Source organism: Rhipicephalus sanguineus, chromosome 7 (assembly GCF_013339695.2).
Source record: "Rhipicephalus sanguineus isolate Rsan-2018 chromosome 7, BIME_Rsan_1.4, whole genome shotgun sequence".
Classification (NCBI taxonomy): domain Eukaryota; kingdom Metazoa; phylum Arthropoda; class Arachnida; order Ixodida; family Ixodidae; genus Rhipicephalus; species Rhipicephalus sanguineus.
In genome coordinates, this window is record NC_051182.1 from 167,296,912 (window position 1) to 167,324,325 (window position 27,414).

Consider the following 27,414-nt stretch of genomic DNA (forward strand, 5'->3'; position numbering starts at 1 on the left):
GAAGCGCATGGTACGGTGCGATGATATGCATAGCATACGTAGCGTTCGTCACCGTATTGCTTCGGGTTCGAGCAAAGCTTTAATATAGCCTGCCCCCGAATGGTAAGAGTAGATATTTAAAGTTTATTAAATTGACGTTTCCCCGACATGACGCCTGTGTAGGGTCTTTTCCCAAAGCAGTGCCAAAATCTGCCGTGCCCCTGTGGTAGAGAAACTGACTGCCGCACAGAATACCTGCATGGGTTCGATTTCTGCTCGAAGCCTGAATTTTATTCTTTGCATCCGTCGGGATTTTTCACTCGCTTACAGCCGCCGACATCGACACCGGCTTTTCTGCGACACGAGCTCCATAACGCTCTCGCGTTCGAATTTCTAATGTCCTGTTCTCGCCGTTCCTGTGTTGATATATACTGTGAATGACCCAGCTGTGGCACATACCAGCATACAATGGGCCATGACATGCGGGTAGGCACCACGCGGGACTGGGGAAAGGGTCTCATGACGTACGTGAAAGGCTTTTCGTGTTATTCACATTATGACCTGGCAGTCGTGTTCGCATACACTCATACCCTCCTATGCCAATTTTGGTATGTACCATGCAAGTTAAGGAGGCGGGCACGAGAGCACCCAGACGCAGGCGGCGAGATAGATAGATAGATAGATAGATAGATAGATAGATAGATAGATAGATAGATAGATAGATAGATAGATAGATAGATAGATAGATAGATAGATAGATAGATAGATAGATAGATAGATAGATAGATAGATAGATAGATAGATAGATAGATAGATAGAAATGGTGAAAGTGCCTTTGGTACTAAACGCAATAAAGACACAATGAATATATAAGCATAATCAACAGCGCTAAGGAACTATTGTAAGTACTTCTCAAACAAAGACTTCTTTGGTAACAGCGTTATCGGTTAGGATGCAGATATTCATCGACAACCAGGACTGTGGATAACATTCTCGTAATAAGCCCGCACATATATTAAATAGATGAGACAAGCGTCATGTCGTATGCCACTCCCAACTAATTAAACATATTCTCTTTCTATCTCCCCCCGCCATCTGGTCTTGCTGTGATGCTTCTTCAGCTTTGCAATGTTTCAATTTTTGCCGTGGCGTTGACTCGGGATTTTAAGAACGTTGTTAGCACAATCAACGCCTGCGGTTTCAAGCAGTTTTCGCTAACGATGCGCACGTGAAAGAAGAGGCTCCATCACGCCTTGATGGATCGCATACGCCGAATCATAATCGGGAGCTCTGTTATGGGAAGGGTTCGCGGTCGCTTTCTGTCTGCCGTCTCGGGGGCGGGACATTCGAAAAGGAGCGTCTATTTTTCGCCCACTTCCTGTCTCACCTCTAAATTCGCTCCGACACTGAAGCATAACGACGCGCAAGCAGAGACGGAGAGTCACTGCGCTCCTAGCTTACGGCGCAGGCAGCGGTCGCCTGCGAACCGTCGCGAACTTCAAAAGACCAACTTCAAAAAAGCACAGCCCTCCGTCTGCGATGGCACCACGGCCGGGATACCAGCAAAAATAACTGCGCCTCCGACATCCAGCTGCCGTGGCGCACACGCGCGCACCTCCTGAGAATGAAAATGGCGCCTTCGCACCATCGCGAGTCACGTGATCGCGTCGCGTTTTCCGATTGGTGGCAATCAGCGCGCGCTCCGTTATGATAGATTAGCATCTTACCGCGTTCCGCTTGTAACACAATATTGCGACAAACCTGAAATGTGTGTATACGGGGGCCAGGGCAGGGCGGGGACATACGAACGAGGGTTCGCAGACCGTACGCGTGAAAAGTTCTCGGAAGGAGGAACGCAAACACGACGCCGCAGTTGAAACGGAAGCGACCGTGACGCCATCTGGGCGTCTGCTGCTCCCGACGGCGTCGTCTGCTGCTTCCGTTGGTCCGTATCTCCTACCGTGCTCTCCTCCTCAACTCCGCAGTCTTCTAATCGGCCGTCCCCGCGACTCCGAGGAGCCGCGAGATAGCGGTCGTCCCGGGGAGGACTTCTCAGTCGTCGTCTTGCCACCATGGCGTGCGGAGGGTGGCCGGCGTGTACCGTGCTCTTGTTCCTACTGTTCGTCAATTCAGTCAACTCCCTCTCCGAGGCTGACCTTTACCCGTACGGTGTCAACCAGGACCAAAGTCTTCCGCGCGAGAATGACATCAGTTCGGCCGAGGTTCAATTGAACACACCCATCACCTTTTATGGCACCGAATACTCGACGCTATACGTGAGTATCCTAGCATTCAAGCACTTGATCACCGGCATTTCTCTTTCTTATCTCTCCTTAAGTTACGCTGTCACCGCTTTTCTTTATTGTTTGCGTTTGCAAAGACACAATGCCGTCGTCACGCTTGTAAGCATCGCACACTTATGTAAAGGAACACACGTGGCGCACGTAACGTGGAAGGCAGAATACGAAAGAAAGAAAAGTAATGCGGTACAGCGAGAATTTGGCACTGACCTTCAGTTAGACAGCGTTGTGTTTGTGATTTTATTTCATGGCGAGTCCTTGACTAAACGTTCGTTGCCAACAATAGTGACCCGAGGAGCGGCTGCAGCTCTTCCGCATCATTTTTGCTTTATCTGCACTGGCGCTTGCTGAAAAAGAAAGAAAGAAAAAAAAAAAAACAGAACACGTTGTGGTTTTAGTAAACACACGATTCCGTGAAGTAGAAAAATTGCAGTATTCACGCGCGATTACTTGCTGCTCCTTTACCAGTCCTACGCGAAACTACAGCGACTAAGAAACGAAGGCATAAATTTCATCTTAGCAAAAGAAGGGAAATTTTTCGAGGGCTCGTTTCTTTCTTTGACACAGAATTAATTAACGTTAGCAAAAGGTGACGTCAGCCTTCGATCAAATTTTATTTTTCCACAACCGTTGCTACATAGGCGGAAACTTTACAGAAGGGTGTCCTATACCATGTGATTGCAGGAGAGCTGTACACAAGGACATTTGATAAGTTCAAAATTATTACAGCAAGCTGAAGCAACAAAAACGCAATTTTAGATAAAGGTCGAATAAAGAGAAAAAAAAAGCTAAACGTGCATGCAATATTCAATGGCGACCAATTAAAATACATAAATTAAAACATACACACAGCTTTTTAAGACCTCAATAACGAAGACTGTGCAGTTGGAACATTTGCAAAATTTAGCATGCATATACATTAAAAACAAGAAGGGCTCTTTTCTAAATCAACGACAAAGCAGGTGTCATTAGTTAGCTTGATTCAACCTCATATATATATATATATATATATATATATATATATATATATATATATATATATATATATATATATATATATATATATATATATATATATATATATATATAGTCGTATTTATGTTAATGTAAGTCGTACGCAAAGACCGGAAGACGCAACTATAAAAAGGCGTGTAGATTGCTCCAATAGAAACCGACAGGAATCTCCAGAAATACGATTTCTCGCATGCAACGTCAATCGCACATAGTGCGTGGTTTAGGCAATTGCTGATGACATCTTGAAGGCTCATTTTCGTGACTCGGGTTGTCGCGTTTATCAAAAAAAAAAAAAGAAAGAAAGCAAGAATCAATGGCATCGAAATGGGGTAGTGACATTCAAACATATCTACCCTCTGTAAAACAAACAAAACAATGACAAAAGAAAGTAGGCAATACGCGGAGGGCAGAGTTCGCACGATTCAGTTGTATCGAAGGGTTTCATACCAAGTGTTCTTGTTTTTACACTATGTAGAATGTTTTCTTTCATTTATTTTTTTCTGAAGCCTACGGTATCTAGCTCAGTCCTATAACTTATATTCCTTGAACTTGTTTGCTCGAAGAGGTAAACAGTACTTGCACAATGAATCGAAACGCGTAATTGACGAGTTATCAAAGTCTCTACAAATAATGCTTTAACCTAATTTTCCATACGGCAGACATTACAGTTTACGGACTGCGAGGCCCTGGCACCGCTTTCGGTATATGTGCCGTCAGTACCTGCAGTAAAAATGCATTGCTGTTTCGCACTTAAAGAAGACGTTGTATTTTGCACTGAAGCGCCAAAATATAACTGCAACTCTAATCTATTTCGTCATGTATTCTGAGAATCAACACCTAAATACTGGTGTCATCGTGATAAATCGTTTCAAGTCGACACGTCTTGCGAACCCACCGGCTACACCTAAATTACAATAAATGACGTAAAGGACTAAGTGATAAAATGTCGTTGATTAGTATAATATGGTTCTTGATTTTTTCGTGCTAGCAATGGGCACCATGTAATACAGCTCAGTATCTAGAATTATGTTGTCACCAATGATACTAAGAACTTTGTATTAAAAAAAAAAAAAACACTCTGTACACTGTCTTCCATCATTTCTTTAGAAATGCTCAAGATTTTATAGTCTCGAATTTGTCTATTAAGATGAAACTTTAGATTGGCAACTTTAATCTAAATATGTGGGAATGAAATAAAAAAAAATCGTTTTTCTCAGCAATCACTGCATAAGATTTTGTGACGGTGCTTTCACTTGAAAGTTATATTTGTTTATTAAAGTTTTAATTTTGGGAGGAGGGGGTGGAGCGGACCACCCTTTCCCGAAATAAAATCCTGGCTACGCCCTTCGAAAGCTTTCAAGATTACAAAACGAAACTATGCAGTTTACGAATCTGTACCTGGGTAACGAAAAACGACATCATAATTCTGTAAGCTACTCGTCATAATACACCTGTAAGGCACAAAACTCACAGTATAAAATCCTCTCAAATATAAAATCTCCTGCAGGCAGTGAAAAAAAATATCGTAAGCTGTAAATTTATACGTCAGATTTGGCCCCTTTAGAATCTCTAGCAGATGTGGTTTATAGAATTGCTATAACTGCTTTTGATACGATATTACTGATTTGTGAACTTCGTGCTTCTATTTGTCGTTAATTGAGGAACGTGTCCAGTTTTTCTTTTGGCTTTCAATCGCACAGGAACAGCGCAGAAAACCGACCAGAGGGGTACACAGACACACACGTCGCTCTACTTTCAACCCTACAGGGGGTAGGGGGGCGGGTCCTGGGTGTTGACGCCCCCCCCCCCCCCCCGGAATACTTGAATTTTGTATGTGTATATAGACACACACACACACACGAACATGCATATATCGGGGTCGGACCTCCCGCAAAATTAAATTGTGGCTACGGGCCTGCTGTCAAGCAAATGTTTAGTTTGATGGACAGCTTTTTTGCACGCTAAACACCGCAAAAGACCCAAGAAAATACTCGTGCCCACAGATTACGCTCACATCGCCATCGCGCCTTGGTGGTGGAAACGTCAGCTCTTTTTCGGACAAGGCTATCGAAACGCAGCTTACGCATTGTACCGGCACGTGTTGATGCGGCAGGCAGCATTGATAACCTCTCTCGTGAGCGCTGACTTGTTTCTCGCGTTAATTCTACAGTTACTGAAAGCGGATTTCAGCCACAGTCACGGCTGTACACACCAATATGACCTCGAGGGGCGCGATTGACATTGTACAGAAGTGCTGAGCCGATCGTTGACTCATCGTCCTCTTCGGGCGATGTAAGTTCTAACTTATATGAACGTTAATCTGTGTTGGTAGAATCGTCGACACAAGTTAACGTGCAGTGGGCGTTCTAACATTTTGACATTCCGTGAAGCGTTATGGAAAGTTGCGCATGTTGGTTAAGCGGGATAGTTTTGTAAGTGGACAATGTGGCTAAGTGGGCAAGGACAGTGCCTGTCCTGTTTCTTTTCAACCTGTCCCTTGTCATTTGCGCTGTTCAAAATCGTGATTCCGTAAGCCTCCGTTGCTAAAGTGGTCTGTCATCAACGGCGAGTTAGCCCGCGGTCGCCGATTTCACCGCATAGCCGAACTCCGGGATCTCCTCGGGACCACATTCTGCACGCACCGTTGCTGGCAATTCTGATACGGAAGATAACTCTTCGTATAAGAACTCATATTCGACAAAGTATGGTTGCCTCGCGTACGGAGAATGAAAACTCTTTGTTAAGTGGGCCGGTGGGAGAGTGAGCGGAGTTTCTAAATTAAGTCGGCTTTCGAAAACTGTTCTAAAAAAGCTAGCAGCATTGTTCTAAAAACCTTAGCAGCATTGTTATTTACAATAGTGAGCGGGGCTGCATGTTGACGACATTCTTGTCAATTAACAATTTTGAATTACCTGTAGTCGAATTGGCTGCTTCTCACTACTTGGACCTATGGCCATAGGCGTGGGCAGGGTTCCCCATTAGTGGGGAGGAGGAGCAAAGTTTCATCTCACCCCCCCTCCCCCCTCCCATTAGTCGAGTCCAAACGACATGTTTCACAATGGATGAAGAAGTGGAAATGGAGCGATGACGTGTTTCTCACGATGGCCTGCCTTTGGTCCCTGGCTTTCCGGGAGTAAAGATGCGAAGTAAACAGTTCTTGGAAAGCAACATCAGTCGCCTTCGGCCGCCATTGTCGTCAAAAGCCAGCGTGCCACTAAACGATGAATGAACAAGTCCGACTGAGTAAAAGCATGGGGCAGATTTTGCCACCCCCCCCCCCCCCTCCCGTGCGACGTCTGTGTCACCATGACGTCTGCGCCTATGCATGGCCAACCTTGCTCGCAACGTCCGTAGACACTATATAGCGTCAGAGCTGCAAGTGACGTTCATCCGAAACTGTGCAGCTACCTGCGGCATTCCTTGTTTTGGAGACTGTGCTTTTGCCCACGCTGTGGTATGTGAGCCCGAGGACTCGGGTGCTTCCACTCGGCGGCACAAGCACTCATGCACCCGAGGACAGGGACCCCGAGAAGGCCTGATTCTTGAGCGGGGCGACCGATAGCGATAGAAGAGCATCGCATCGACCTGCATAGCGTCTCCGATATCGGTTCCTAGCGGGCCCTCTTCTTATCGACTTCTTGAGCCGATAGCTGCCGGGTGCGGCGCCGGCCGGCACCGCGGACGCCGGCCTTGTTGTGCACCACGCCTCCGACGAACACTGAAAAACAAGCCAGGGACACTAAAGAGAAAAAATTTTTTCTCGTATTAATAACTTACTCTTTCACAATACCAAAGCACCACGCTTGCCGCGAGAAGACGCTCGGTAAGTGAGAAAACGCGCAAAAAGAAAGTGCCGGTGGCGACGCCATCTTGAAGTTGCCGCACCAGTCACCATGATGTCATAAATGTTGACGACGTCTAATACAGCCTACGTAGTACCGGATCGGTAAGAATGAAGTATACATTGTCCTCTAAGGATACAAAGTTTGAGGAAATTTCGTTGAGCCAATGTCGCGAAAATACGAGAAATACACCACGTCACGCGCGGAGATTTCGGCGCGAAATTTCGAAAGAAGACTTTGACCTTGATTTTCCTCTCTGTCAACAAACTATGATGGTGAAATTAGCGTCATTAGAGTTTTCAGACTACAACGTATTAACCTCAACCGATTCATTTTTATTGAGAAAACAGAAAATGTCGCTGGAGCTAACGTTTGGGCAAGTAGACTTGTCTGTGTCAAGACAAGGACGTGTCTTCGTCAAGACGCTAAACTGCAAAATTATTTGCTATATTATAAACGGTCAGGGCCCGTGGTGATTAGCGCGAGTTAGTTATTCTCTTGATGGTGAAGCGCTAAAAGAAACGGAGACTTATGAAGAACACAGGACGCAGCGCTCCGTTTCTTTTAGCGCTTCACCATCATGAATGTATACCAACACGCCCAACTGGCAGTTATTCTAAAAGTTATTCTCTGATGACGCCAGAGACTTAATCTAGGAACTCTCAGGCAATTTTGATGAGCCATTGTGGCCAAAATATGAAAAAAGTACTTTGGAAATCCAGGATGTCACGCTGACGTTCATGTGAGGAGATTTGGGCGCTGAATTTAAAAAGGAACTAAGAAGGGTGTCCACTTGGTCTTGTTGGTTTGTCATCATCGTAAACTGTTTCGCGTGAAAGACGTAGACAGGGAACACAAAAAAGACACACGGAGCGCACAAAACGTGCGCTCCGTCTGTGTCCCTGTGTGTCTAGGTCTTTCACGCGCAACAGTTTACGATGATTAAAAATGAAGCTTTGACCTTGTCTTGTATTAATGAACTTATAATGATGACATTAACGACAGCAGAGTTTTTAAAGAACAATCCATTAGTGTAAACTGCTTTAATGTCTCCCTTTAGCGTTCCGGCCTTTAAACAACCTCTGAAAATAGAAAGAACGAGGGAGTTATTCTCTCCTGGCGTTTCCCGCCTTTCCGGCACAATTCCTGACACCAGCACTCTGTTCATGTGACGTCATTGGGAAATAAACTCTCCATTGGTTCATATACAGGGGATGTCACTTGCGGCTTGTCTCCTATCCTGTTTTGCCATGCGGTCGCACGCCCCGTACTACCTTGTTTCGCGTGACTAGCTAGCGGACGCGATCAACTGATTTAATTTTGTTTTGTGCGTTTTCGACTGTGCAAGCGGAGATAATATATGCTGAACGCTTAGTGCTGACATTCTCCGCGTGTTTCATGAAGAAATGAGTGGTTAGGAGGAGATATAGGGGTAGTGAAGGCGAGAAAAGAACCATTCTCTCGTCTTTGAGCTCGGAGTGGCTTAGGTGCCCTTCATAATGTATGTTCAGAGCGCCGGACTTCCCGGGTTGTAACGCTTGTAGGGAACGTTGTTAACACACTGTAGCAACAAAATGCACTACAGGGCGTTGATGGGCAATTGCACAAGGCGGACGTGACCGTGACCGCGCAGGCTGCGGCACAGGATGTGGCGCGACACATTACCGGAACGCGGAACTTCCGTGCTGGCGGCTGGCGTCCAATTTGGCTGCCTTTCGCAAAGCCCAGCCCGGCACGCGCGGTCGTCTTTATAACAAGTACGCCTGACACGTATACGTGCAGCTGGGGGTGACGAACACACATCGCTGGAACAGATTAACTTGTCGAGAATTCAACGTGCGAGTGACCTCCTTTGATTGACAGATGACCTTGAAGGAATGCTGGCTTGAGTGTGAACGATACCTGATGCGTCAAGTTCTAGAGTGTACGTATACAGTCGGTTACAGCCTCAATACAAGCTCCGCCCGCAAAACCTCGTCACGCTTGTCAATCACCTATGTAAGGGAGTCGTGCAAGCTAGTTTTATTTCGTGTCATAAGTACGTATACGCTAACGCAAATACAACGCATATCGAATACTAAAGGTTCGTCGTTCCTACATAAAATAGGACATTTGGATAATATATGATGTCGGAATCTTTGATGAAATTTGCCAGGATATTCAAGTTTTTGACTTACAGCCAGCGACAAGAATAGGTTTCTGTATGGGAACACCAACTCCCTGAACCACACGAAAAGTGTTTGACATCACCGAAATGAGCAAAGGTGATTGGATGGAACGTCTATGCGAATCCTCTCTGAGTGGGACGGCTGTGAGTGGGGCTTGCATTTATTCTTAGGACAGTAGCCCACTACCACAAAGAAATAGGCGCTGCTCAGAAAAAGAAAATGTGGCCAATGTCCTTTTAACGAGAACTGTCGTGTAGTGTGCGAATCACCAGGCCCGTGCCCCCCCCCCCCCTCCGGAAAAATTTTTCCCCTTGGGATATAGAGCCCAGGATGACACTCGACCCCACTTATCTGCCCAGACCCAATGTCGGATCAAGGAGGTGCCCCCCCCCCCCCCCCACCCTCGAAAAAAATTTCTGCCGACGCCACTGTTCTAGGTTAATTTGCAAGGGCATATGTTACGTGCACAGACGTTCCTTTCCTCGAGGCGCGGCTGAGGTGTTCACCGAGAAGCGAACGCTGGCTAGCTATTGAGAAGACCATGCGAACGGGGACCGAATTTACGCTATCGCGGTCTGCTCTTGAAGGCGAAGCTCGAGAGTCCCCCAAATTTTTCCCCTTCAAAATTAATATCGTCGCAGTCTCTATTGTATCGACCAAGGGAACATTGCGGGTGTCTTAAGGGAGACACCCGCGAGAAGAGCGTAGGGGTTGTTTCATATACGTAATATAATCATTGTTGGGGCTCCGGAAATTTCTACCATCTGGTGTTCTTTAACGTGCACCCAAGTCTAAGAACCGGGGCACTCCGCCTCCATCGAAATGCGGCCTCCGGAATTCGATCCCGCAACCTTCGGGTCAGCAGTCGAGCACCATAACCACTAGACCAATGCGGCGCCGTAAATATGCTTGCCCTTCTTCCTTCCCGTGACAATACTGTCGTGTATATTAAGCCTCCGTTAAGCTTTTTGTGATAGTTGTCAGTGGTCTCGAAAAGAGGCGGAAGGGAGGATGGGGTGTTGAACATAATGTTACTGTCCCTTTAGGGAACCAACAGGGAGCCTGCACACAAACTCTAGGTTGGACCTCTCCCACGGCGTCTCTCACAGCCTGATTCGCTTTAGAACGTTAAACGCCATAAACCGTCTTTGGAGTGTGAAACAGGCAACACTCTGAGTTTTGTTCCTCTCCGTTTGAAGGCACGCACTCTGTATCTTCCACAAAATATACTATCACAGCCACATGCTAAAATCGCGTTTGATACAGCCTGCATATTTCACATCTCCTCGCTTATAGATCACAATAACAAGTTGCAGATTGCTCGATTGCTCGATCTCATTCTTTCCTTCCGAAAACATGCCGTGACTGGGATCAAATGTCTGCATCAGTCGTCACTATTACTAACCATGACACATTCCGCATTGTATTAAACCTGTCAGTTTGATTTCAATTGATGCGTACGCAATGACTTTTCGTTAGTATGTTTCTGGGCTTTTTTGTGTGTGTATGTATTGTGCTTTTATGTTGAAATATGCCTTGTATATTTTTATATTCCTGACTTGCCGTATCTAGATACTGTAAGCGTGTGCTTTAGTTGGAATGATGTGATCTTATTTTCTGTATTTTTCTCGCCCCTCCCCTCTACAATGCTCTAAGGACAATAAATAAATAAATAAATAAATAAATAAATAAATAAATAAATAAATAAATAAATAAATAAATAAATAAAGAACTCACAGGGTCCCTTATGCATTCACCTAGGACGACTCGAAGGCGAAAGCCATCTTCTTCTTTTTCTTCGCAGTCAGTGCATCGATCCTCCCCCGCCCCACTCCTACGGCTCTGTGCGACTAACGTGTTTTTGTACTGCCTCCAGAATCAGAGACATTGCAAGCTTTCTGCACGTCACCTGGTTTTGCACTGCCTCCGTGATCGGCCCACCTTTCATAATTTTTTTTGTTTAACGTCCCAAAACCACGATATGAATATGAGGGACGCCTTTGACCAAGCGACTATGTCATGTGACGACGTCATCGTGGGACGTCACAAAATTTGGCGATCGCTGACGCCAATATGACGTCATATGGGGACGTCATCGCGTGACGATGATTTTCTTGCATCACTCGAGTTGACGCCGGCGACTACGGCCAATTTTCGTGTTTGATGAGGCATCTAAGGCTTTCGCCTTCATAAACGTCTACTTGCAGGTGAACGACAACGGGATCGTGTCTTTCCTGACCGAGGTGCCGAGCTTCTTCAGCGCCCCGTTCCCGCTCACGTACCCGATCATGGCGCCGCTCTACTCGGACGTGGACACGAGAGGCGTGGGACGCGTGTTCTACCGAGAGACGCAGGAGCCCTCGCTGCTGGCCCGGTTCGAGCAGACGGTCGGGGCCAACTTCGCGGCCGGCTCCTCGTTCCGGGCTCGCAGCCTGTTCGTGGCCACCTGGGAAGGAGTGGGCTACTACGAGCGCAAGGCGGACCGTCGCAACACCTTCCAGCTGGTCGTGGGTTCGGACACCGGTCGGGCGTACGCGATGCTGCTCTACCCTCGCGGCGGCGTCCAGTGGGTTCAGGCGGAGCCCAAGAGCCCCGCGCTGCCCGACGCCAAGGCGCAGGCGGGATTCATGGCCGGCGACGGACGCCGCTTCACGGCGCTCCGGGGATCCGGCACCGACCACGTCGTCAACCTGGACAAGTACGTTGAGCCGAACAGAAATGGCAGGAAGGAAGGAAGGAAGGAAGAAACAAGCGGAAAGACAGGGAGGTTAGCCAGTTCATAGACCGGCTGGCTACCCTGTGCTGGGGGAAGGGGTAAGGGGGATAAAAGATGATAGAGGAGAGATGTTAGAAAAAAAGGAGAGCAAGAAAAGAAAAAGAAAAAGAGAGGGGAAAAAAGAAAACGAGAATATGTCACTACTTAGAGTCTGTCTCTAAGACCAGTTGTCCGCAAGAAGCGCAATAATGCTTTTAAAGCCTTCTGTGCTGACGATGGACTCGGCCAGGGTCCCAAGACCCTTTGTTCCGACAAAGGGCGATTGTCAAGTTTATCTAGCGCATTGGAAAGTACTTGTCTTGGCGCACTGAAACGGGGACACTCACACAGAAGATGGGAGATCGTTTCTTCGCAGCTGCAGTAATTGCATGTGGAGTTGTTGGCCATTCCAATCAGACAGGAGTAGGCATTCGTGAAGGCCACGCCAAGCCACAGGCGGCACAGAAGCGTCTCCTCAGCTCGCGATATTCCTGACGGAAGACGGAGCTGGAGATTGGGATCCAAGCTGTGTAGACGAGCGTTGGTGAATTCAGCCGAGTTCCACTGGGCAAGTGTGAGTTCACGTGCCAGCGAACGAAGTCTTGTAGCTGCGTCGGTTCTTGAGAACGGTATATCTGCGCAGTGGTCACTGTCATGTGCAGATCGGGCGGCCTCATCCGCACGGTCGTTACCGTATATACCACAATGACCCGGTATCCACTGATACGCTATGTTGTGTTGTTTCTCGACTGCATGGTGGTGGAATGGCAGGAAGCTACCTGCCACAGGGTCCCTTATGCGTTCGCCTAGGAGCACTCGAAGGCGAAGGCCATCTGATGTGGCCATTTTACCCTGTACTTTATATCGAAGTCCCGCGGTCGCTAATCAGCTGTCACTATACTCTGTTCCAGAAGTTCCGTGCAGCACTGTGGAAGCTACAGGCCTTCTCAACCAATCAGGAGGACGAGCACATCTAAGTGTATCCTTCCGCGCCCTGTCGTCTGCTAGCGGCGAGCGCTGCAGCGAAAGCGGCAAGAGCGTCTCGGGACACAGTGCAACTGCGCAGTGAGATGAGCTGTAATTGTGAAAGCGGTTAAATATTCTCCTCGGCACCGTAAAAGCGTGCGTCTTCGAGATACTTGCACGTAGACATTTGAGGGATAGAGTTCAGTGGCTCATGTTTCGGTGGAAAGCGCCGCACTAGCCAAAGTGATTATGCACCACGCTTCATCAGATTTCGTATACGCATGCCTATGGGCATGCGAAGTGCCGCTTCGCTCCCTTGTCGTAAAAGCTTATCCGGGAACGATATCGCACAGGTGAACCAGGCGCCGCCATTTTGACTAAGGAGTGACCAAATCTGCCACCGCGGACTAATCACAACCCAAGACTGGGTCCTCCGCGGCGCTGTGGACGCTCGGGCTGTGCGGACTACTCATAAAAGTTTAGACAGTGTCGTACCATTCCTTCGTACTTTATAAGTAAAAACATAACACATACGAGCCACAACAGCGTTATTTCTTTCGTCATTCGCATGTTATAACACGTACAAGCAAGAACTTTTTCTTCAGTATCATGGAGCCACAAAAATTGTTTTATACAGAAAATGCGACAAAATCGTCATACAAATCACAGCTACAACACGCAGAGAAGCCTTCAAGTAAAAATCCTCCGACGAGACCGCTTGCAAAAGTCATGAGGACAAACAACGGGCTACGTATATGGGGCACTACATCTCGCTTCGCAACAACCTGCGCTCGAGGGTTGTGTAGCCTTGGCTCTGCTGCACGGAACTTCTGGAACAGAGTATACACTGGTACTCACTTAGTTTACTTAGGTAATCACATTATAATTAACATTCACGAACTTAGTTCCCACTAATTAATTTTAACGAATTAAATCGGTAATCATATAATTCAACCATCATATAACTTATTACCACTGATTAACTTTCGCTAATTAACATGCGATTCGCTTAATTTTCACTGATTACGATCGGGGGAGGGGGGTGCGCAGCCCCCCCCCCTCCCCCCGGCTACGCCTACGTGTCACGTGACCTTTTTTCTTCAGGTTCAAGGCTGCGTTCGCATGAGACATATAATCAGGCTTTCGCCTTGATAAGAACGAGCGACCGCGCGTGTGTGGAGCATGAAATAGTGTGTTTGTTTTTTCCCCAGGATGAGCAACACGGCCGTGCCGGGTCAGTGGTTGTACCAGATCTCGGGCAACGAGGTGGTCGGGCCCGACCTGGTCAACGTTGACCTTCTCAGCGGCGGGTCCACCTGCACCGCGGCCCGAGAGCCCTGCCCGCCGTCCACCGTGTGCCAGGACTACGACACCGGCTACTGCTGCCACTGCGACCGAGGGTTCTTCGGGAACGGCAAGAACTGCATCGCCAACGGTCAGCCATGCATGCAGCCGCTATGCACATTTACTTATTTTTAATACCTCAAAGGCCCCTGTTTAGGCATCCCACATGAGGGGTGGGCAACAATTTAACATAGTACATGCTTTACAACATATTCTTTTAAAAGGACCGAGCTGCAGTGGTGCTCGGTGTTCGCAGGAAGAGCACGGTGTTGACATAATGCATATATGAACTTGGCAAGGGTACACTTCTAGAATTGTTGGTTCGTTGGTGAAAATAATTACTTTTTACAAATACTGATATTGAAAGTCCAATATTTTCCAATTACATTTAAATTATCTCCCTAACTTGAATACTGAAGCATTCGGCGCTATAGTTTCGGATTCAACATGGAGCATTTGGTGCTCATCCTTTTCGGATAAGGTTCAAGAGTGACTGTTAAGGCTTGAGCGTGAATGAATGGAAAACTTTATTGGTGCAAAGAAATTCTCCCGGCGAAGGTGGAGCCCTCAGTCCCGGGCCCCTGTGGCCTTTGCCATCTTGCGAGCCCTGTCGATCAGCTTGAGCTGTTCTTCAGGCTTCGAGCAGGACAGCACAGCCTCCCACTGCTCCGGTGTTGGTGTGTTGTTTATTGGCACATCCTTTGAGTGTTGGCAGGCCCATGTAACGTGATAAAGTGTTGCATGTTCCCCGCATAGCGGACATTTGTTGTCGTATGTAGTCGGATAGATTTACAGTCGGTTGACTGGAGATACATACCCAAATCTCAGTCTGCTTGAGCGTGAAAAAAAGAAAGAGACAAAGGGAGGGGTGTACACACACACTAGCGCTACTGTTTGTCGACTTGGCGACGGAAATCAACTTATTGTTGTCAGTATTGGCCGCGAGATCGAGCGGAGTCGCCGCCTGGCGGCTACTGGCGGAAGCGCGCCTAGTGTGGATTGCTCCGTGCGTCGTCTGCTAGCCGCGTTGTGTTTGCATGTGCGCGTACGTCATGCAGGGCCTCAAAAGGCGGTTTCTTCCGTTGCGTTGGTGCAACTTTAACCGCTCGTACGTATGCCTAACACGATGTAAAGAAGCATTTGGCCTTGATCGGCTGTATATGTACTGTAATAAGATCAGTGAGTGCACTTGTCAAGAGTGCTGCGTGCGGTCGTCGTACCGTCCGTTCACGAGAGTCATATGAGCGTAGGTGCCGCTCTGTGGTTCAAGCGCATTGCAAAGTGCACTCGACGTTGTCCTAAAGATGAGAAGTATTAAATCTCATGTGAATATAGCCTTTTAGCGGCTCGGTGGTTAAAAAAAGGCTCTCATGCACTTGCGCGTTGTGGTTAGGTGTATAACTTCGGGACTGTCGTTTATAGGTTACGCGACGAGCTTTAGTTGTGTACGGTCCTGGTCCCACTGCAGAGAAATATTTCTGTCAAGTCACGTCTGACACTTCGGTACTTAAATTGTCCCCTAAACAGAACAGAAAACGGAATGACACGGAAATCGCAAAACTGAGTTGCCTTGCGCAATTATAACTTGTGGCGAAATGTATACAAAGACACCCGTGTACTTGCGAGGTAGCTTATGCCTGTCAAATTTGCGCTTTGGCAAGTTCAGTGTCGGAAGTGCGTCAGGCCTCAATCTCTTCCGCGAAAACCCTTAAAAAAAAAAAAGAGAGCGAGCGAGAAAAATATATTCATCAAGATCAGCAGTGGCGATAAACTCGCTCGCGCATTTTCATCGCTTACGTGGCGAGTGAGGGCTCATAAAACGATACCCTTTACGATGCACCAGATCATGCATAAACACTTGCCGCGTTTCGGTGCACGTACTTGTCCTGCGGAACGCTGAGAACTGTTCTCGCGGCCTTGTAAACACAATGGAACATGCGCGAACTACAAAAGGGCTCGGGGACTCTCGTTTAAACAGACTCATAGCCAAGCGCGAACAAACTTTGCATTCACAGCGCAGACGGTACATGGATGAAAAAGAATAAATTCCATGATTTAATTTTCTTCTTTCTCGATTGATTCTCGCTTAATTTTCCTGCGGAAGTGTAGGAAAATCAAAGCACAGGGAAGCTTCCCCCAGCGTTCGCTTACTGCGACCGTCTTCACGCTCGTAGTGCACAGCAGCAACAATAAATGCACACATTAGTGAAGTTATCGCTGACTACTCACCATTCTTTCTCGTCTGCGAACGCTTGAATGCACCGTCGTCGAAGTGCTTGCTGCACACCATCGCGTACTTGGAAGGCGTCTTGCCGTTACGAAGCCTAACGAGCCAGTCGGCGACGTTCCGCGTCGGTGGGATAAAAATGGAAGCTTATCCCTGGCTCTGTGCAGTATGTGCGGCAATGTGGCACCGAACAAAACCTCACCATCGATAACGAAGAGTTTTCTGCGGGTACGGAACACAAAATCACGATGTGAAAACAAAAGCGCCGTGCACTTCTACACATACCACACGAAACCAGTATCCACACTAGCGGGGTGACGGTGCTGCCACCTATAGGTCGATCTCGCCGCGAATAGCGCCGGCGTGTGTGTGCACTGTGCACAATCTACCTTTTGTCTCTGTCTTTTTTGCGCTCAACCCTTAAGAGTATGATAAACCCGTACGTGTGTCTGCATACGCAGGCTCGCCGCAACGCGTGACGGGCAAGCTGACGGGCTCTCTGAACGACGCGCCCATCGCCGGCGAGGTGGACTTCCACTCGTACGTGGACACGACCAACGGGCGCACCTACACGGCGCTCAGCAGGGTGTCGCCGTCGTCGCTGGGCAGCGACCTGCGATCGTTGCTGGCGCTGGGTGACGTCATCGGCTGGCTCTTCGCCCTGCCTCAGGGAGACCACGCACGCAACGGATTCGTCCTCACCGGTGAGTAACTCCTAGTGGTGGCGGTGGTGTTGCAACAGGTATGGTTAGCACTCCAAGACAAAAAGGGTGTATTTGGAGTGTCTTTCTGCCACACGATAATCGTCATCTATCTGGCGCGCTTTCCTCGCGTTATCGCCGCGCGCCCAGTACGTCAGGGGCCACGAACGGCGTGCGGCTATCAACGTGACATAGCATTCTTGATAGAAAATGGACGAGCGCAGTTTCCAAGAAAGCAAACGAAAAAGCAAGCCAGATGACGATTAATGTGTGGCAGAAAGACACCCAAATACTCCCGCGTAGTGGCGAGACTGGGAACTTATGCGTTGTGTTTTGACTATGTTTGCCTTGGGGGTTTATGTTATAGTTGGCGCCACCCCTTTTGCGCGCGCGCTTGTGTGTGTGTGTGTGTGTGTGTGTGTGTGTGTGTGTGTGTGTGTGTGTGTGTGTGTGTGTGTGTGGTGTGTGTGTGTGTGTGTGCGTGCGTGCGTGTGCGTGTGCGCTAATATGTTTGCGAGGTCAAAATAGCCCGTCTGTATCTCTTTGTCTTTTCGAGTACAACTCGGGAGCACCATCCAGCTTTCTGTAAAAACTCTACTTTGCAGTTTTTTCATTAGTCATCCTCAGGTACTGCGAACGAACGTAAACCGGCTGTCCAGGCAGGCCTGAACCCGCTATTAAACCCGAGTGAACTCATTATTGAACCGGAAAGCATCGGCTCGTCGCTTTGCAGTCCTCCGATAAAACAATCGTATTTCGCAGGCGGCGAGGGCAACTTGACCACGGAGGTGCGCTTCAAGCAGACTGGCCACCACGTGACCATCCGCGGCCACTTACAGGGCTTCGACGTGTTCAACATGATGAAGATACGCCTCGAGGTGCGCGGCAGCCTGCCTTCGGTGGCCCAAGGCATGGGCGTCACCGTCGAGGACTTCACGCAGGACTACAACGTCGTCAGTCCAGGTATATATGTATATCCAGCTGCAGTAGTGCGCATTGCAGCGACACAGTACAGCAGCGGTAGTAGTACAGTCAAACTTCGTTTTTTTTTCAGTTATAACGAAGTAAACGAATATTCTTGACATTTGCACGGTGTTGCGAATACACGTTTATAACGAATTATCGGATATAGCAACATCACTTTCGTATCGCATGCGACTTCGTCAAAATGTAGGCATGAGCGAATATTCAAACGATTATTACAGTATTCGAATTCGCTTCGACACGAATTTATAATAATTGAAATTTCGAGGCATCCGAAATGAATAAATAGACGTACACATTTGACCGCATATGACCGCCTGCAAAGATGGTTTCACTGCATCTTGTGAGTGCTATGCTGTGAAACCACCTATTCTGGGGGAAATCCGCACTGCCGCGAAGCCACACTCCAAGATGAAATGTACATATTAGCTTCACCTATTTTCACTTATTTTATACGTCTAAAAGCGTGTTATGCGGGCTTATATGCGCTAAGTATAGTAAATTTATAGCGTAAGGTATTTTACAGTTTATAACTGGCACCCTACTGCTATTCAAATCTTGCTACTATTGTAAGCTGCTTCCACTTGACTTCAAACCAAGAAAGTGACGTTCGCGCATGCATAGTTCCACTTCTTAAAAATATTGTGCAAGTTAGTTGGGTCATGAAAAAAATGCTCATTTTTTCTTTATATGTGATATATACTGTTCGAACTTATTCTATTTGAAGTCATTCGACTGAATCACTGCGGGCTTCGAATTCGCTTCGAACTTCAACTTCACTATTCGCTCATCCCTAATTTACTTCTTTATAACCGACAGTTCGCTACATCCACATTCGGTATATCGAGGTTTGGCTATACGTAGTTGCCGAGATTGCCTCGGTCTGAACGGCGTCGTGTCTCGTCGCAGGTCTCGTCCTGTCGCACCTGTCGCACTCGTTCCAGCTGGAAGGCAGCTCTCTGCCCATCGAGTACACGGTGGACACGACCCTGTCGTTCAGCCAGTGTCCGCACATGCCACCCGGCGTGGCTCAGCAGCGGGTGCACGTGTCGCGCAACTTCATCGACTTCGACGACAAGGACGGCATCGTTCGCTACGCGCAGTCCACCAAGGTCACCGCTGTCGACGGTGAGTGGACGCCGCGAAAATAGAGGAAGCGATAACTTGGCTTCTGTACAATAGGAGGCATCGAAGGAACAATACTGGTTCGAGCGGCGGAACGAAAAAAAAAAAAAAACGATGGACAGAGGAAAGACAATGACGTGCTCTTGTCTGTCCTCCCTTTGTCTTCCATAATACTATAGCAAACGCGCACAAACACTAGACAGAAAGACACAGGTCTTCCTGCGTAGTCTTTGTGCGTGTTCGCTATAGTATTACGGAAGCATTCAGTCAGCACCAGCTAGCCCAGCTAAATGCATTAACCAACTAACTCAGTTAAATACCGTTTTGATCAAAGCAATGTTGCACGTGGGCGCTCTAGTCGAAGCAAATGAAGTCTGTGTCTGTATACGTCGGAAATTAAGCAGCTCGATTCCTGGCAGCACGACGACGAAATCGACATTTGATGTCCTCTATCTGCTCCAGTAATGAAAAGAAATTTATGACGATGATGGCATTTGTTGGCATTGAAATGGGGCGGCGACAAATAGTCGCCTACGCTAGCTGTTTGTATTTATCAGTTTTTTTTAATATCTATTGCAATCTGGCATTCTGGCTATCTCTTTATGATATATTCTTTCTTGATTCAAGCCTCCATTTCTATATTGTACTGTTATCTGCGCCTGTCAACCTTCTCCACCTTTGCCCACCGATGTCCGAAACGTACTTTGCTTATCTCAACCGTTGACCAGTTAATACTTTGGTCATACGCCGGGTTGACCAGTCAACCCCAGTGTCTCTTAGAGGTGGAGTCCCTTTCCGCGGGTTTTGCTGGGTGAATGTCGCGACATTCCACTGCAATGTGCTGATAATTCTTGTAACAACCGTACACGGCTCTTTACAACTTTCGCCGCTGTATAACCACGACTATCCATCAAGCCATCTAAACAGAGTATATCTATAGATGCTCAATGTGACCTTGGTGCAGGCAGCGACCCGTGCCAGGGCGTCGAGTGCGGCGAGCACAGCCGCTGCGTGCCGGACGGCGCCGAGACGCGGTGCCAGTGCGACGCCGGCTACGAGGCGCTCACGCTGCCGCAGAGGACGTCGGCCGCCTGCGTGGACGTGGACGAGTGCCAGAGCGGACGACACAACTGCCACGTGCACGCGGAGTGCGTAAACATGGACGGCAGCTTCGCCTGTCGGTGCCGTCCTGGATACGCGGGCGACGGCATCAGCTGCCAGCGTTAGTCCACACATACGTTTTGCATGCATAAATCGCTAGTATTAATTTAGTACGCGTTTATGGCGACATCGATTGTACAGACACTAGAGGCGCATTCGCGTCGTCGACGTCCGCCGCGCTGTCTCAAATAAAATTCAAACGCTCAATAGCTTCTCATCACTTCAGCGTTATTCCGTGCACTTTCTTGCGTGCATAACAAACAACTTTCAACCAAATACGTATTTAAGGCGACTGCCATTGTACGCTTGCCAAAAGCACGTTGGTGCCGTCGCCGTGCTGTTCCGTGTAAAGCCCAAGCTCCAAATGCACGGGGAATGTGTGGCCTGCTTTGAGCTCTTGAACTTGGCAACATGTGTACGGCGTTGTGCTCATTGTAGCTGTGTAATTAAAACAAGAGAGAGAACGTGTGGAAACGGCAACGAAAGCTTTTGAGAGAAGAGCTGCAGTGAAAATACAGAGTGTGTAAAGAACTGCGGAGAACGTACTAAGAACCAGGATGACTCATTGTGGTACTTCTTTCTTGTGTGCACTTGCAAACGCAAAAGTGTAATCAATTACTTATATATATATATATATATATATATATATATATATATATATATATATATATATATATATATATATATATATATATATATATATATATATATATATATATATATATATATATATATATATAATTATTCAGTTATACTTTCATGGGGAACTGGCTGGCGTTGCCATAACTTTCCCTTTTTCCCCCTGCGTTGCAGGGTTAGAGGCGCCGACGTGCGCCTCGCTGCGCTGCGACCCGGCGGCCGAGTGCGTTCAGCCGAGCCCCCGCCACCCGCCCCAGTGCCGCTGCCCCGTGGGATACACGGGAGACGGCAGTTCGTGCGTGCCGGCCGCCACCGACTGCAGACAGCGGCCACTCATGTGCGACGAGAACGCGCAGTGTCAGTACGACGCCCCTACCAGGACGTATGGATGCAAGTAAGTCAGGCCTTAAAGGGCCTCTAAACCACCTCCGATAATTTTTTTAACATTTCAAATAAACGCGCGCATCGAGCTCAGAATGCCGTCACGATCAACAATGCCAAACGCGGCAGCGCTACGAGCTGCGGGCGCCCATGTCGCCTACTCGTCATCTGCAACACCAGTTTGTCCGCTCGCAGATACGCGCGCTTGCTCATCTTCCTTCTCGCACGGTGAGAGGAGGTGCACTCGGCTAGGAGGAGAGACGAGCCGACGAAAGGAGCTTAGCGAAGGAAAGAGCGAAACGAGCGAGGGCCTCTTTTGTATCATCGGATGCGTGTAACTCCGCTATTACGGCACCGTTTCGAAAAATTCTCAGGGCCACGTATTCGTTGTAGACTCGTGTACAACTGCGACAGCACAACTAAATTTCGACCTCTTGGTGGTTTAGGGGCCCTTTAAGATCTACTTTCATTGGAGGGGTGAGGGTGGGGCGGCGACCAATCTAGAGCGCACGCGCTCACTCACTCACTCACTCACTCACTCACTCACTCACTCACTCACTCACTCACTCACTCACTCACTCACTCACTCACTCACTCACTCACTCACTCACTCACTCACTCACTCACTCACTCACTCACTATATACAACGCTTTTCAAACGAGTGCCGCAGTGCTACAGTTGACCTGCCGAACGGGAGCTGAGCCCCTCCTTAATTAAGGGGGCATGGTGAGTGTGTACATATCTCAAACCACGAACAACATTCGGCGTTTGAGGAAACGTATTAGTCCGATAGCGATTAACGGGACACTTGAAGCAAAAGTTTGCCCTTGCCGTTGTCGTGATGTTTCGTATAAAATCCCGCGCAAGGCACTCTGTGCAAAGGTAACGCAAAGCGTGCGAGGGAAACCGCCGTATTAGCTCGCCGGGCCAGCACCATGGATAGTTGGCCGGGCAGGAGGGCAGATGGTATCGAGGTGAATGCGCCGTAGAGGTGAAGTGGGAAGAGGAGCGCGAGAAGGCAAAGGAGGAGATTGTTTAGAAGTGCGTGCGTGAAGGGAGGGGAGGATGCAAGCTAGCGGTGTGTGTGCATGGGGCTGCACACGCGTCTTTCTCTTGAGACAGCGCCCAACGGTATGCACAATTAAATATATAAATAGAGCGTCGTTTCCGCAATGTACTACATACATAAACAGTACTCCCTCGTTCGGCCCATAGAGCTACGAGGCATGGTCCAGTGGTCTCGTGGGATCAAGACCCACTGTTTAAAAAAGCAAGATAAGTAAGGCTTACGAATACACACGTTCTTGGCTGAAGAAATGTCACTGCCGTTGTTAGTGCTATCTCTCTCTGTTATCGCCATTTACGCCAGTGCTTTGGTACTTGGTACCCGGTACTTGTTAGCAGCAAACATCATGCGCCTTCGGGGCTACTCGCAGGTGCCGCACGGGTTGGCGAGGCGACGGCAGCTTCTGCGCCCAGGAGTCGTGCCTCGAGGCCAACGACTGCCACTCGGACGCGCAGTGTGTGTACGACCGCCAGGTGGACTCGTACTACTGCGCCTGCAGTCCGGGCTTCTCGGGAGACGGCTACGTCTGCTACCCTCAGGGCGGACCTCAGAGGCCCGGATGCAACGTCGTGGCCAACTGCCATCCGCGCGCCCACTGCGTCTACAACGCCTCTGCTGGACAGCACCAGTGCCGGTGCATGCCGGGATACCGCGGCGATGGCTACCAATGCATCCACAGCCGTGGTGAGTGAGGCGTCGTCTTCCTATCGTCTTTACTTCCCCTTCCCTATAAAGGCGCTGAGCCCCTACGACGCATTCCGTCTTCTTTCCCCAACCACACACACACTCTCTCTCTTTTAACGTGTGCCGATTGCTGCTACTGCTCTGCTACTTTAGCAAATGCAAAAGTACGGGTTGGCAACGACGGACGGAAGCACGGTGTGATGTACAAGTTCTGTACAAGCTGGCGTGCCTGAGGGATCAGTACTAGGCCCTCTTTTGTTCTTAATTTACATTAATGACTTACCCAGTTGCGTGTCTTCTAACATACATTTATTCGCTGACGATTGCGTAATCTTTCGAGAAATTAATGACAATAACGACGTCTGTATTCTACAAAAGGATCTCACTTCAGTCTCAGAATGGTGTAACTCATGGCTAATGCAACTTAATTCATCCAAATGTAAAGTACTACGTGTTTCTCGCACATCATCATGTTTTCCTAGCACATATTTCCTAAATAGCACTTTACTGGAACAAGTCGAGTCATATCGCTACCTTGGCATTCATATCACTTCTTCCCTAACGTGGTCTCTTCATATCAGCACCATTATCAGGAGTGCTAATAGCATGTTGGGCTATCTGCGCCGTAATTTTTCCACCGCCCCTTCCTCTCTGAAACTAACATTATACAAAACGCTTGTTCGTAGTAAACTAGAATATGCATCAGCCATTTGGGACCCCTGTTCTGCTAACCTAATCAATGCTCTTGAACTCACTCAAAACAATGCAGCCCGTTTCATTCTAACTAACTACAATCGTACCGCAAGTGTTACTACCATGAAACACACGCTTAATTTATCAAATCTAGCATCTCATCGCAAAGTTTCCCGGTTGTGTTTGTTTCATAAAATTTTTTACCATTGCCCCAATCTACGCGATGAAATCATCTCTCTCCCATCCTTCATCTCACCCAGGCTAGATCATTCTCACAAAGTAGGCGTACCTTCATTTCAGAGTAAATTTTGTTCACAGTCCTTCATTCCTCGCACATCAGTCGACTGGAACCACCTTCCGGGTCCGTCAGCCGGCATCGAAGACAACGCTTGTTTCCGCAATAACGTAGCTAACATTGTGTACCAAGGCTAGCAAAAATTTGTTCATTTCCTGTGTACTACCTTCGTTATTTTTTCTTAGCAAAAGCTCACCGCATTATATATGCTTGTATAACCACGGAACATAACGCCTGTATTTGAACTTTGTTTTCCTGTATTGTATTGTTTATGAACACTCCCCTCTGTAATGCCTTTGGCCTTGAGGGCATCAATAAATAAATAAATAAATAAATAAATAAATAAATAAATAAATAAATAAATAAATAAACAGGAATAAGTGCCTCAGACAGACTGGCCGACGTTTCGATAGGGACCAATCTTTGTCAAATGTGCCTAGCCATCCTTTGCGTATTAGTCTTCACATGGTTAGTTAGTGACGTACGTCATGTGGCGTCGCTGTTGGTACTCGTCATCTGGAAAATAAAAAAAAAAACTGGAGAGGAAATCAGTATGGTTGATTTCACGCTTGTAAGGATTCTAGTAGGTGCGGAAGTGTTAAAAAAAGAGCAACACTAACAGAAACAATACAGATTGTCGAAAGAACAAGAGAGAGCAGATACGCGCGACTCCAATTGCAGAGCTGAAAAATTTAGCAGCAAGCGGAAGGGAGGACGTTTGGGCGTGTTTGATCGTACTTCAGAAATCATAGCGCACTACACGAACACGAGACAGGATGAAGACAGGACAAGCGCAACGCTTGTCGTGTCTTCATAATTCTCTCGTGTTTGTGTAGTGCGCTAGGGTTTCTGTAGCAGCAAGCGGCCGAACGACTCTCTAAGGAGCCGTGCGCGTGTCATTCGCCGCCTGCTTTACTATTATAACATTCGCGAGACTGCAATATACAGCACCCCCCCCCCTCCCCCGTGTGGCACGCCTCTGTTCGCCTTAATTGTTGCTCCTTCTTATCGTTTTCGTCTCGGTAGTACGTTGCGCTGTGGTTCACTATGCATCACCAACTCGCCCGTGTATATTCTCGCTACTGCAATGTGATTCGGCAAAAACGCATGCGCGCCTGTTTCTCCAGACTCCGGCTGCGACACGTCCTCGGACTGCGCCCCCGTGGGCGCCGCCTGCATCGCGACGCCCGACGGTCGCCGGGAGTGCCGCTGCCTCGAGGGCTTCGAGGGCGACGGCCGACGCTGCCAGCCGCTGGACGAGTGCTCGACGGCCGACCAGTGCGACCCGAACGCCCAGTGCGCCTACGACGGCCAGCGCTATCGCTGCGTCTGCGCGCACGGCTACCGGGGCGACGGCCGGACTTGCCACCCACCCGTAGACACCGGGGCGCCAGCTCCGTGCGACTGCGGGCCGTACGCGCGCTGCGTGTACGATCCTGCGACCGGGTCGCAGCGCTGCGTCTGCGAGCCCGGAACGGACGGTGACGGCTACGTGTGCCGTCCGTCGGCGGTGAGGCCTTTGTCGTGTCTGGACGACCCGACGTTGTGCGCCCGGAACGCCGAATGTGTGGCCGCCGAGTCTCGAGGACACGTTTGCCAGTGTCAGCCGGGTTTCACGGGCGACGGGCGCACGTGCGCCCCGGCGCCTCGGGCCACCGGGGAAGAGTACCTGCTGTTCGGACAGGGCATGTCCATCCTGCAGATGCCCTTAGAGCCCAGCAAGAGCAACCCTGGGCGCCTTCTCCTCATGGAACCCCATCAGACGGTGGTCGGAATCGCGGCCGACTGCGTCGAGCAGCGCATCTACTGGACGGACGCAGCTTCCGGAGCCGTGAGGCGCGCCTTCTACAACGGGTCGTCGGCCGACGTGTTCCGGGCGGGCCTGAGGTCGCCCGAGGGCGTCGCCCTCGACTGGGCCTCGCGCAACCTCTTCTGGACGGACTCGGTCGACGACACGGTCGAGGTCGCCTCCCTGGATGGCGCGTACCACCACGTGATCGTCAACACGGGTCTAGTCAACCCTAGGGGCATCGCTGTGCACCCAGCGTTAGGGTAAGCATTCGTTAGCGCTTCTTTAGTTTCCTGGCAACGGAGACAGCCTGGTGACCGAAAATAAGATCGATCGAAAAACCGGATTCATATATAACAGGGCGGTGTCACTTTATGGCGAACTTGTTGCAAAATGTCGCTTTTCTTCCTCAATTACATGCTGATTATAGCAATGCAGAGGTCGGCACCGACACCGCAGTCGGCAAAACGCTAAATCGACAGAACTTGCTGCATGCCGGTGGAAACACGTGCCGTCCTTGCGTCCCCCCCCCCTTTTTTTAATATTCTTTTTTAGAGCGGCTACATACTCAAGGCGGTGATGTATATAAGTTGGTTGGTGTTCCCAACTATTCCAATTTCCCATAAGTTGGCCACGCTTCAATGCCTTGTTCCTAACATCTTTATCATCGCCTCTCTGCCTTTATATTCCTGCCTTGTGGAGCTTCGTGTGAGCATACCTCGGAAAATGTGCAGTTATGTGTGAAAACTGCAGATATACTTGGTAAACAGGTGCGCAAAGTCTGCGAGAATGTACCATGAAGTGCAGACAAACTGGCACTACATGCCTACCCTATATGTATACCCCGACCGCTACAAATGCGCACATAAACGTTGCTTGGTTTGCGCCGGTCTTGATGGGCACTCAGGATTTCGCCTTCCAGTAGTCTTAGGGATAGTCCAAGAGACCCTCGCTTAATAAAGTTCCGTGTGATCATCATAGTTATTGTCAACTGTCGCGTCATCTCCCGACACAGGCGTCTGTATTGGAGCGACTGGGATCGTCGCTCCCCGCGCATCGAATCGTGCCACATGGACGGCTCCGGCCGGCTGGTGCTTGTGGAAGGTGACGGCCTCCAGACGCCCAACATGCTGGCGCTCGACCTGGAGCACAACGACCTGTGCTGGACGGACGCCGGACGGCACACCGTCGAGTGCGTCAACCTGAACGGGCTCAACCGGCGCGTCGTGTACACACAAGCGCAGTACCCGTTCGGACTGGCCGTTGCCGCTGGAAAGGTCTACTGGACAGACTGGACCAT

General features: G+C 48.8%; 1 protein-coding gene across 1 annotated transcript; it reads left to right on the plus strand.

Annotated features, from left to right (window-relative positions):
- Positions 1-1,969: 1,969 nt before the first annotated feature.
- LOC119400523 (nidogen) lies at positions 1,970-27,414 on the plus strand (the record flags this gene model as incomplete). The annotated part of the gene is given in 11 exon segments (XM_037667583.2): positions 1,970-2,255; positions 11,511-12,001; positions 14,236-14,459; positions 17,057-17,299; positions 18,059-18,259; positions 19,190-19,408; positions 20,370-20,627; positions 21,380-21,599; positions 23,024-23,337; positions 25,453-26,377; positions 27,130-27,414. Coding segments are annotated over 11 exon segments (3,584 nt in total), but the record flags the coding sequence as incomplete, so codon positions are not given.